The sequence below is a fragment of the Euprymna scolopes genome, chromosome 26 (genome assembly GCF_053919585.1).
Source record: "Euprymna scolopes isolate OS-2025 chromosome 26, ASM5391958v1, whole genome shotgun sequence".
Classification (NCBI taxonomy): domain Eukaryota; kingdom Metazoa; phylum Mollusca; class Cephalopoda; order Sepiida; family Sepiolidae; genus Euprymna; species Euprymna scolopes.
The window spans coordinates 94,735,716-94,748,097 of NC_136507.1; the positions used below are offsets into that span (position 1 = coordinate 94,735,716).

General features: G+C 39.0%; 1 protein-coding gene across 3 annotated transcripts in view; it reads right to left on the reverse strand.

Annotated features, from left to right (window-relative positions):
- LOC145248278 (protein MIX23-like) overlaps positions 1 to 12,382 on the reverse strand; it is a 28,605-nt gene that overhangs the window by 10,796 nt on the left and 5,427 nt on the right. The window contains exon 2 of one of the 3 annotated variants that reach the window (XM_080110149.1): positions 12,253 to 12,288. The exons of the other annotated variants lie outside the window; for them this stretch is intronic. Coding sequence (XP_079966275.1) covers positions 12,253 to 12,288 — 36 coding nt within the window. The remainder of the gene's footprint in view (positions 1 to 12,252; positions 12,289 to 12,382) is intronic. 3 annotated transcript variants of the gene reach the window in all.

Genomic DNA, 12,382 nt, shown 5'->3' on the forward strand with positions numbered 1-12,382 from the left:
AATGATAAAATTGTCACCCTAGAAAAGACATGATTCCATTTCCGTTTGATGAAAACTAGTTTTCCTCTTTTGCTGCAGACCAATCTACTACTAAATCCCAAGAGTGATAGAAGCATTCTATCATATCTGAAAGGGACACACTGTTCAACGAGCAAGATCGGAGATACACCGCTGCACAACTCATCTTCTCTTCCAATCAAAATTATGCCAACACGTCCAAAATGCATCGCTGGATTGTCATGAATAACAGGAACACACTCAGGGTGATGAAAACAAAGTTTCCGGCTACGGTTATGGTCTTTAGTGTGGTTTCAAGTGACGGCCACATCATGCCACCTCACATCTTCAAAATCGGTTTGAAAGTCAAAACCAAAGTTTATCTAGTTGTGCTTAAAATTGTGATGATCCCCTGGTGAAATCAGGTAGCCATTGGCAGATCCTGGGTGTGGTAGCAGGACTCAGCGCCAGCCCATAAGTTCAAAGAGACCCAGACTTGGCTTCAGAAGGAGTACTACGATTTTGTACCCTTCTCTCACTGACCCCCATCTTCTCCCCAGACCTAAACCCGCTGGACTACTTCGTTTGACCTCCCACGAAACCAAAGCCAACCTGATCGTCACCATCTGCCAAGTATTCGCCGAGTTCCCACCGGCATGTGGAAATGGCATGCTCCTAGTTTTGGACCCATATCAACGTGGTGATTGAGGCTGAAGGTGGCTACATTGAATACATGCCAGTCATACTTCATAATCAAGTTATCTGAATTGATTTTTTCAATAAAAGTTTTAAAATAAAGATGTAGGGTTGGTTTCTTGAGCACAACACTTATCATTCCACCCTGTATTAGTCATCACAAACCAGCTTAGAGTTTAGTGTACGAAAATAGGTTAATAGCACATCATTCAATAAGTCCAGGGCTTGACATGATTTTTATAAAGTACTAACCTTCAGATGGTACCTATCAAAATTTGAGCCAAATCAGATTATTAGATTTTATTTGTTTACAAATCATCCCTCCCCCAGTGAATTTGTCATAAATCTTGACTCACTCACTCTACAAGCCTGCCTGTTCATATTACAAACATGACAATTTGGCCAATTAATAATTTAATAACACTGTGCAACACTTAAAAAAGTACAAGACATCTGCGGACGTCTGTACATACATTTCTGGCCTTTTTTTTTTTATCTAATTAGGTTTTTTTTTGCAAAATTATCATTTTTGAAAATTTTGCAGAGAATCTTAGTGATGTGAGATGTGAGAGATTCCATCAGGATATTTCAGTGATGGAGAAACATTTTAAAGGAAAATGGAACCTTGGCATTCTAGCAGAATGCTGCTGGAATATAAAAAGGGAGGATAACACTCAACACAAGAGGGTTAAGAGGGTGAATGTTGTTTAAACTGACAATTCAATTTCATTTTTTTTATTCGTAACCAATAATAAAATTATGATTCATAGTACATGAAAACGATGCTTAATCTAGAAAAATAAATGTCAGATTTGGTATCAGAATATTTTTTTTTATACGAAAACAGATCTCATGTGGCATTTAATTCTTTTTAACTTGAAATTTGTTATGAAACAGTGTTATTTTTGGTCTTTAACATTTTTATAAAGTACTAACCTTCAGATGGCATGTGTGAAAGTTATCAGAAACGGATTTCAAATTTTAAAAACAATGGAAATATCTGAATTTGATAAAGCATTGTTTTCTGATGGGAAAATACACAGTACAAGTAATAGCTTGACAAGTCTTACTCAAAATCTGCTCAATTTTTTTTTTACACAGGCATCACCACATTATCAAGGCCAAGAGGCCACTCAAGGTTAAGTGTTAAAGAGTGTACAGTAGAAATTGGACAATATAGTAATCATTAGTAATGAAAATTCGGTAAATTTGATAACTTATATGGAACAGCTCATCAAGAACTTATTTACGTTAGACTTGAGGACAACCATATTGTAGTCAGCCGGAAAGCAGGAAAACAGAAGACAATTCCACAGGCGTGCAGTTCTAAGAAAGAAGCTTTGTTCATGGAATCTACGTTTAGGTTTAGGCACAGATAAAGAGTGGGGGGAATTATTGATAGTGTTTTCAGCTAGACGAATGTTTCTTGTGAAAGTTTGGCGAGGGGGGACCATAGACTGAAGCTCAGTCGAACACTTTCCATGAAAATAACGATACATCAGAGACAAACTTGCAACATCTCTTCTGTGAGATTGGAAAAACTAAAGAAAAAATGCTGACTTTAAATGCAGTCGTACGGACACAAATGATGCTGAACTCCGAGGTTGCCTGAATTCAGCAAAATGTCAAGTTTCCACAAACTTGTCTGATCATAAGTTAAAGTTATGTGAGATAACACAAGAGTTGAAGATATCAAACGACAGTGTATTCACCATTTTTGCACGAACATTGGTCACCCGACAAAGTAAGGATTGGACCTAGTAATTCACTCCCGTTCATCTGTTCGCATTTTTCTCAATAACCGCATCTTGGATTCTTTTTAAATTTTATACAAACATTAGTCATGGTGAAAGTAAATTTTTGCTAGAACAGATTTTAGGGGGATAACTCTGGTTGCCTCCCTTAGGGGTCATTATAAGGGTAAAATTGCCCCAAAATCGTTCGTCCGTTTGCACTTTTCTCAATAACCACTCCTTGAATTTTTTTTTTTTATTTTGCACAAACATTAGTCATGGTGAAAGTAAATTTTCGCCAGAAGGGATTTTCCGAGATAACTCTGGTTGCCCCCTCTAAGAGGCATTATAGGGTTAAAATTGCTCCCAAACTGTTCTTCCTTTTTCACTTTTTTTCAATATCCATACCTAGGATTTTTTTAAAAAAAAGATTAGTTATGGCGAAAGTAAATTTTTTACTCATGGAGGGAAACCCTGCATGCTCGGTTTGTTGATAAGGAAATTGTGCGTTCAAAATGGGTGTCATATTTTCTAACAACAATGCATTGATGAATCAAAGTGGTGTTTGCAACAGTTTCTACCCCCCCCTCAAAGCGTTAAGTTTAAAAAAAAAAGAAAAAAAAAAAGAAAATAAGTTTATCAGCAGAACAACGGCATAGGAAATAAGGTTAATGGAAAAACAATGGGGAGGAAATTATTTACCAAAGCATACAAAGAAAGCTGAAATAGGATTGTTAATCAAGGTATGTCAGATGACTGGGTCAAAAGTCCAAATATATGACTGTATGTCTGATTTTACAGACAGTTTTAAGAATCATAGTGAAGTTTGCGACAGTTTACAACAGTTGAAGGCAATTTACAGACAGTCTTAAGTTTACAACAGTTGAAGACAGTTTCCAGTTTGGGAGAGTTGAGCACAGGTTGCGACCCAGAGCAGGTCAAGATGAGCCGACATCAACTGGCAAACACGGCCTTGACAAAAGATGTAGATGTGGATGTTGGCATGTAGAGGATCATTTCTTGCAATGGAGTCATGCATGCAAACCCAACTGATATATAGAAAATGTGCTGGAAGCCTTTCGTTTCTCAAGTGTTTGGAGTAGTTTTATTTTTTCATACTTGTGAACCAGTGTTCGCCCTCCCCTTTGGCAGTCAGCAGTGCGAGAGACAACAACACTGCCAGCAGAGAAGACGAAAGAATAGAAATCCATTGTTCACAGCACTGGGAGTCAATGATTGTTGTCGAGCAGGCATGCACATGGTTGCAGCAATATATAATGGATGAAACATGGATCCACCACTTTACTCTGGAGCATAATCAAAATTCAGCTGAGTGAACAGCAAGAGTCAAAAACAGACCAAAGCAACCAAAGACACAAACATCGGCACAGAAGGTATTTTGTCCATTGATTACTAGTGATGGGACGATTCCGATATTATTCCCAAAGTATAACATAATGCCCTTTGAGGAGATTGTAGGTCAACGTAAGATCACCACACTCAAGAAATAAAAGGTTAAGCTTTTTGAGTTGGTCTTCATAGAACAGATCCGACGGAACCTACACAATTTAAGTAAGCAGTCTTTAAATTCTCTCTTTTATAAATGTATAGACAAGATTCAAGCAAGCAAGGATGCCCAGATGGTCCACAGAGTTTTATAATTATTAAGATATGATTGACAAAAATGCTATTTCAAACTTAAGCTTGACAGAATTTGAAAATGCTGTTTAAAACTGTGACAAACATGAAAATGCTAAATTGGATATTTTTTTTAATTCAATTCAGTTTATTTGACAAAAAAAAAACAATCGTGCTTTAATTGTCATATATGGAAAGAGTGGAAGAAATTTACACGGACAAGGAAACAGTTGTCCTGCACCTGTCCAAAATCACCTTGAATTGTTGCATTGTTGGTATATTTCTTACTTCACTTAGAAGTCTATTCCAAGTTCCAGGGATTCTGATTGAAAAAAAAATAAAATAAAATGAACCTCCTTCAGTTCAATCGAAATCAGCGGTAAAATAGTTTTTTTTTGCAGTGTCCATTTAGATTGTAGACATAATGCTTGTTAAGGAGATTGTAGACCAAAATGAGATCACCAAGTAATTGTTAGCGCTCAAGAGAGAAAAGGTTAAGCTCTTTGAGTCAGTCTTCATAGATCAGATCCGATGGGATCTCCATAATTCAAGTAACTAGTCTTTAAACTCTCTCCAGTGTTGGATATCACATATGAGACACAGAGACGAGGCCTTGACACCATTCTCTGACAGTGGTCTGATGAGGAATACATAAAAAAAGAAAAATGTTTCAATAGCGAGTTTGAAGAAAGAATGTTGAAGGAGTTCATCATGATTTGTTTGCAGCCTGAATGCAATGTTTAATGGCTTCAAGGATGAGTTGATCAGAAGGCTAGATCTTTTACCTTATTCACTTCCTTGAGCGGAGCAATGTTATCAGCGAAAGTAAGAGCTGAGCCGGAAGGAGAACCCACTGCAACATGGCGACATTTATCAACATGAAGGTACAAGTCCCATTCAATGGACCATTTTTAGATTAAGCATATCGATTCAAAACTAGTAAATGTAAAATAACTGTGCTAATTAAATAATCTATCAAATAATTGATACTTTTCCGCCCCTCCAATCAAAAATATACATAACTATTCTTTTAAGACGAGTAGATAAAATGCAAATGGCACATGAATAATTGCAGTAATTGGCCATCATCATGGCTATAGTTTTCTCTTATTGTTGTCAGGATTAAAAGATAAACAGATTAACACAAATAGATTTTAAAAGATTATCCTTTGATCTATTCAGACACATTCACAAATAAATCACTGCAGGTCAATCATAGAAAAAAAAAAAAAAAAAGGAAAATAGGTTAAGAATCAAAACCAAAGTAAAGAAAAAGTTCTCTTCCTGTAGTGCTTATAATCCCTTTTGGGACGACCATTTTTTTGTTTTTTGATAACAAATAAAAGAGTTGTCTCCCCTTTGAATGGAAACAACCATTCAGACTTTTAAGAATAAAAATTATTCACCAATAACATCCAGTGTGAATGCACCTGAAGACGGACGGACGTTACATCAGCCAAAATGTGAAAAAAAAATAAAAAAATAAAAAGCAACCAAGATGAGAACAACAATCCAAATGATACAAAAAATGATTATCAAGCCTTATCTCAAAAATATACAAACATTATAATAAAAATCATGTCTACTAGTATTAATTTGGACTACTATTCTTATCTTTTTTTTAATTTTAATTCACCCCAAAGGCATAATGCTACCGAGACGTGTGGGGGTGGGAGGCTGTTGTGAATTCGTGGCCATATTTACGGGTGCAATCTAAGTGTAGCAAGATGTTTGTTTACATTATATTTAAATTTCTGTATGTTGGTACAATTAGGGAAATAGGGAGGGAATTCCAAGAGCGAGAAGTTTAGTTATTAGAGTAGAAAGCCTCCTAGAACCTGGGGGGGGGGGCTCTACAGTGAAGGGGTGGAATTTTGCTGATTGTCGGGTTAGTCGACTATATTTACATGAAGGGGGCACCAGTGCAACAAGTTTGTCAGAGCACATTCTATAGAAGTACAAATAAAATAATCACAGAGATGCAACATTGTGATGATGGGACAGGTCAGAGCTTGGTAGACAATGCGTGACCTATTAGACTAAAGGATCCTTTTTGGAATGATACCTAAGTGGGAGGAACAGTAGTCCAAATAACCTAAATTACCAATTCTTACTTAAAAATATTTTTGTATTTTCAGGTATTTGTGAAAAATTGCAATTTTTACAAATTCAGTGAATATTTTTGGTCCTCCCTGTGAGATAACCCGATAATATAATGGGATAGTTTTTATTCTCAATTTTTAATGAATTTTGAGCAAAAATTAATTAATGAAAGAAATCTTAAGATATTGTGGAGGAGAGGAGGGACATTTTGATACACCCCCTCCCCTAAAGAGTTAAAAGATTTTTCCAAACAAATTTTGCCATTTTTCTCAAATATTTTCTCACAACCCATTGAAACGCAGAAATTAGGAACTCGTAATTTCTGGAAAACCTACACTAGTGTGGTAAATAATGGGCAATCAACAATTTCCCACTATCCAACAATCATGAGGTTGTTTACATGGCAACCGAGAAAGCTAACATCTTGCCTGTCAGTTTGCCTCAAACTCTATGGACCCAGCAAACCACTCTCTTCCTTATTTTCCTTTGAAGGCAGAAACCATACTAGATGATCTGAAAATCATCCCTTCCCAAGTACATGATATCATAAAAAACCTAGACACCTCAAAAGCATGTGGACCTGATCTCATCCTGGCTGTAGTATTAAAAAAATGCTCAGCTGAGGTTGCACCAGTTCTCTCCAAATTCTAACTAATCATGCTTTCCTGACTGCTGGTAAACTACTTCTCTGATACCAATTAACAAAATTTCTGGTGAAAGAACTGACCCATTAAATTATCGCCCTATTAGCCTCCTCCCTCTTATCACCAAAATATTTGAGTTCATAATTAATCAAGCTTTAGTCCACCACCTTACAGTTGCTAACTTCTGTTCAATCATCAATATGGATTTAGGCAAGCCCGTTCTACTGCAGATATTCTAACTGTAATCTCTGAACGTATATACCATACACTCGATAAGGCAGGGAAGGAGAGGGCAGTAGCCCTAGATATATCTAAGGCTTTTGACATGGTATGGCACGATGGTCTTATGAAAACCAGATCCTATGGTATTACTGGACGAATACTCAACATAATTAAATCCTTAAATAAGAGAAGAATCCAGGTTGTCCTTGATGGGCATATGTCTAAAAATATATGATATAAATGCAGGTGTACCTCAGGAGTCAATCCTTGTACCTTTATTATTCCTGATAGTCATAAATGTCCTCCCTGATGAAATTGTCTCCTGAGATGGGTATATTTGCTGACAATACCACGCTCTATAACAGGCATGAGGGAAAAACGAATGAACGCATATCCAAGGCAATGGTGAAAACCCTAGAGGAAGATCTCCAGTCTGTAGTGGAATGGGGGCAAAAATTAATGGTAACGTTCAATGCTGTCAAGACTAAGCTTGTTTCGTTTAATAATTACAAGAAACTTTCTCAACCAACAATATCTATGGCTAATGAGACATTAGCTGAAAGTACTTCATTTAAACTCGTCAGCTTAATGTTCACAGGGAACGAGTTGGAGCAGATACATTAAGAGCATTGCCAAGGCTGCTGCGAAAAAGGTGGGCTCTCTCTAACGTGCTAGAAAATTACTTACACCTGAAAGTATCTTGTACCTCTACAAGGCCACCATTCGCCCATGTATGGAGTATTGTTGTCACATCTAGGCTGGTGCATGTGCTACTAGTCTCTTTCTCCTGGACAGAGTTCAAAAGAGAGTCGCCAACTTCATAAGTCCTGAACTCTCATCTAAGCTTCAACCTCTGTCCCATTGACGAAATGTTGCATCCCTCTGCCTGTTTTACAAGTATTTTAATGGTGGATGCTCCGACGAACTACAAGCTCTTGTACCCCCTTGATATAAATATCTCTGACAAACCCAACAAGCAGCAAATTCCCACCCCTACACAGTAGAGATTTCTAGATGTAAGAAAGTCTACTTCAATAGTTTCTTCCCAAGAACTGCTAGACTTTGGAATTCCCTTCCAGGTTCCTGCTTCCCCAACTGTACTGATATGCAGAAGTTCAAGTGTAATGTGAACAGACATCTTGCTGCTCAACTCCCTACATAGTATCCTTGCAACTTATGTCCCTGATAGTAACCCCCTACATCAAAGTGGCACTGTGCCTTGCTAGGGGTGAAAATACAATTAAAAAAAAAACAGGAATTCTTAGTAATCCATTACTTCTTGTCTTGTCTTGAAACGACATTCACCCTGGAGGAGTTGAGTCGGCTTCATGAATATGCACATCTCGTATCGCTGCGGCCCAAGCCCGGCGATCGGAGGCAAGATCCCGAGTGAGCAACAGCCAGTCACGTCTCCAACGAGACAGGCCATAGATGAGCGGGCCCGAAATAAGCTCAGCGTCGGCTTTGATAGTCCCGAGCCACGTTCTTAGCTGGCCACCGACACGTTTTTTCCAGCCGGGTAGAGGATGTGGGGAGATAGCCTCGTGGATAAAGACCCCTGCATCACAGCGGGAGGCATGGCCGAACCATCGAAGGCGTCGGGCCCGCAGTAGGTCAGTAATTGCCTGGAGATTGCAGCGACGCCGGACTTCTTTGTTGGCGACGAAATCCAAGGGACGGACATGGAGAATGCGGCGGAGATTGTAGTGGTCGAAAACTTCTACGCGTCGCAGATCCGCTTTCCGTATGGGCCAGGTCTCACATCCATACAAAAGTATTGAGCGGACGAGGGCCTGGTAGATTCGTATTTTTGTCCTCAGACGTATTTCAGGCCGTGACCATAATCGCCTTTGGAGTCGACAAAAGGCAGCTCGTGCGGCATTAATGCGCGTTTCAATCTCATTCATGCCTTGACCGGTACCAATGAACGTGCAGCCCAGGTATTTGAAGCTATCCGTCTCCTCGAGGGTTTCCCCGTTGAGAGTGACGGAGGACCTTTCTGCCTGGGGGATGCCAGCCGATAGAATCTTCGTCTTGCTGGCGTTGATTCTCATGCCGATGGCAGCTGCCTTCTCCTGGATTCGGTTCAGCACCGTCTGTATGTCTCTGTAACTCTCCCCGAGAACCGCAATATCGTCCGCGTAGTCCAAATCGGTGAGATGAAAGTTACGCCTCACCACGACGCCAGGATATCCAGGCAGCGCCTGCTCCATGATCCAATCAATAGAGTAATTGAAAAGGGTGGGCGAGAGCGCGCATCCCTGGCGGACACCACTGCTGACGTTGAAGAAAGAGGAGTCCTGGCCATAACAGCGGACACGCGTGCGAGTCCGATGGTAGTAGGCCTTGATCAAGTTGAGTAGCTTCTGGGCGATACCATCAGCTTCCATCACTCTCCACAGGGTACCGCGGTCGACCGAGTCAAAAGCGGCAGCGAAGTCGCTAAAGCATACGATTGTACGCTGTTGGTAGCACCAGCGCTGTTCCAAGGCTCGCCTCAGCGTGAATATTTGGTCGACGCTTCCGCGGCCAGGTCGGAATCCGCATTGGTTAGGACGAGTCCTTCTGTCCCTTTCGTATTGAAACCATCTCAGAATGAGGATAGTGAAGACTTTGGCAGCAACATCTATAAGGCTGATGCCTCTGTAGTTACTACATGTCCGTTTGTCACCCTTCTTAAAAAAGGGAAGAAGGATGGCGTCACTCCAATCCTGGGGAATCTTCTCACTATTCCAAATCTCAGAAATCAGCTGGTGTAGGCGAGGGGTTAATTCATCGATTCCGGTCTTGTAGACCTCAGCCGGGATACCGTCCTCGCCTGGAGCTTTGTTATTCTTCAACTTGGCAATGACGGCTCCGATTTCTTCGTGGCTGGAGGTATCCGACGAGCAATCGTAGAGATCTGCAGTGGTGGGGGTGTTTTGACCTGATATTGTAGGTGGAGGCTGGTGGTTCAGGAGTTCACGGAAGTGCTCGTGCCACCGATCCAATCGTGCGTTTAGCTCAGTAATGATTTCACCTCCACTGTTGTGGATGGATTCGCTCACGGATGACCTCGTCTGTGTGCTGGACTTCAATAGTTGATATAACTTGCGGGAGTCCCCTACCGAGGCCGCATGTTCCATGTCAGTTGCAATATTGTGCCAGTAAACATTGCGGTCGTTGCGGGCAGAGTGCATTGTTTCTCGGCGAAGCCGACGATAGTTGGCATCTCCGTTGAGTCTGGCACGTTTAGCCTCCTCACCCAATTTCACCGTTCGACTTGAGATCCAGTCCTTTTGACGACGCTTTGTGAAACCCACGGTGTTGGCCGCTGCTTCAGTGACGTCCTTTTTGAGTGCTTTCCATATATCTTCTAGTAATCCATTACAAGTGCTTTCCATATATCTTCTAGTAATCCATTACAAGTGCAAATGAAATAGAGGCGTGAATGTTTTACCTTTGTTTTTAACAATGGGTGTATTATTAACTAGCGCGACCCATGGAAATTCCATGGAATAAGAAATATGTTTAATCAATGAATATGTTTTGATAAAGCGGATATTTTTCTGGATAGCGAGAAAAAAAATTTTTTGATACAATTTTTTTCAAAAAAGACCAAATTCATAAAATTTGGCCTTAAAAAAAAAAAACAATCTGGTAATCCTGGACAAAAATATGAGAGTGACCTCCCTTTGATGTAGCCTCAACTTCGAATATCTAATTACTGAAAGATTAACATACAGACTAAGAAAGGAAAGAACAAGCAAACTATTATATAGATCAACTTTAATATATCGAAATGAATAGGTGCTAAATTTCTTTTCATTAATTACATTTATACTATCATCAACCTTTTTCATGGTCACTTCAATCAATAATATATAATCTTTCAAAGTATATTATATATATAATAGTGGGCAACAACCAAAACAAAACAATTTGTATGCCTAATTTGCATAATTATTTTTTTTAACAGTTTACAGTAAATTGATGTTTGGTGTTATTCATTTGTAATTTTTTTGTCCTATGTTGCTTATGTGTGTGCAATAGTTTTGTCGTTATTAATAGTAATGAAAATGACTTAATAAAAAGTGAATTTACAAAATATGTAAAATATTATATTCATTAATTTTCAAGGGAAGTAATTCAAATGAAAACAGTTTTTAAAATTAAAAGTTTTATTAACGATACGTCATGTAAAAAAGAATACTTAAAGTTGCAGATGGTGGTTAGGTTTTTTGCTTGTAAATATATATTGCATATATATATTTTATAAGGAGATGTCACCATCAAACTGCACGATGCTCATGCCGTCATAAAAAGTTATAATTAGACTCAACAGTTTTGATGGGCAGCCAATAAAAGGTAGCATTCTCCAAAGATGATCTCTGCTTACTAAGTCAAAAGCCTTGGTCAGGTCGACGAAAGTCAGAAACAGTGACATGTGTCTGCTCTCTGCATTTTTCTCAGAGCCGGTGCAGAGAGATCATGTCTACAGTTTACGTTTTGGATCGGAAGTCGCACTGTGATTCTGGGTAGATTCTTTCTGACAAAATGTGAAGTCTCTGCAAGATGACGTATGCAAAACATTTTGCCAGCAATACTCAGTTGGAAAATGCCTCTACAATTATTGCAGCCACTGCAATCATTCATATTTTTGTAGAGGGTGATGATGACTGTATCCCTCGTGCGTGGAGGTACTTCTCCTTCCTCTTAACATTTGCGCAACAAGTTATGGAAGTGGTACAAAAAGGCATGGTTTGCTGCTTTTGATTATTTCCCCTGGTACGCAATCTTTTCCTTCTCTGAAGGAAGCTTGCCTATTGTTTTTGAGATGCCCTCTAAAGATGGGGGATAGTCCAGTTCGGTCATCATAGAAAGGCATTCAATGGCATCAAAAGTATCCTGACTGTATTTTCTGTCAAATATAAATCAGAATAATGTTCCACGCACCTGCCAAGTTATTTCTATTCCTGTCTTGAACTTAAGGGGAGCAAGTTAGTAATGGTTGAACAGATTGCTTTCTTTTAACTCTTTTCATGACCGCATGATGAGCACTGTGCAGTTCAATGGTGACATCTCAAATAAGTTTTAAATAAAAAGTGGTGTATGGCGTAAAGAAAGGTTGTTATTTGTGCTAATTCTCTTCAGTATCTCCTTCAACCTTTTATTGAGACATGCCTTCGGGGGGGGGGGGTATTTGGTAATTGAGGCTGATAGACCAACACAAAACCTACCTTAAAAAAATTGCTTTGGATAGGTTTTCGGATGTGCTGAAAATGAATATCACATTTAAATTTTATACATTTAAATACAATAAAAATCTTGATATTGAAAATATTCAAATTTTCAAAAACCTTTATAAAC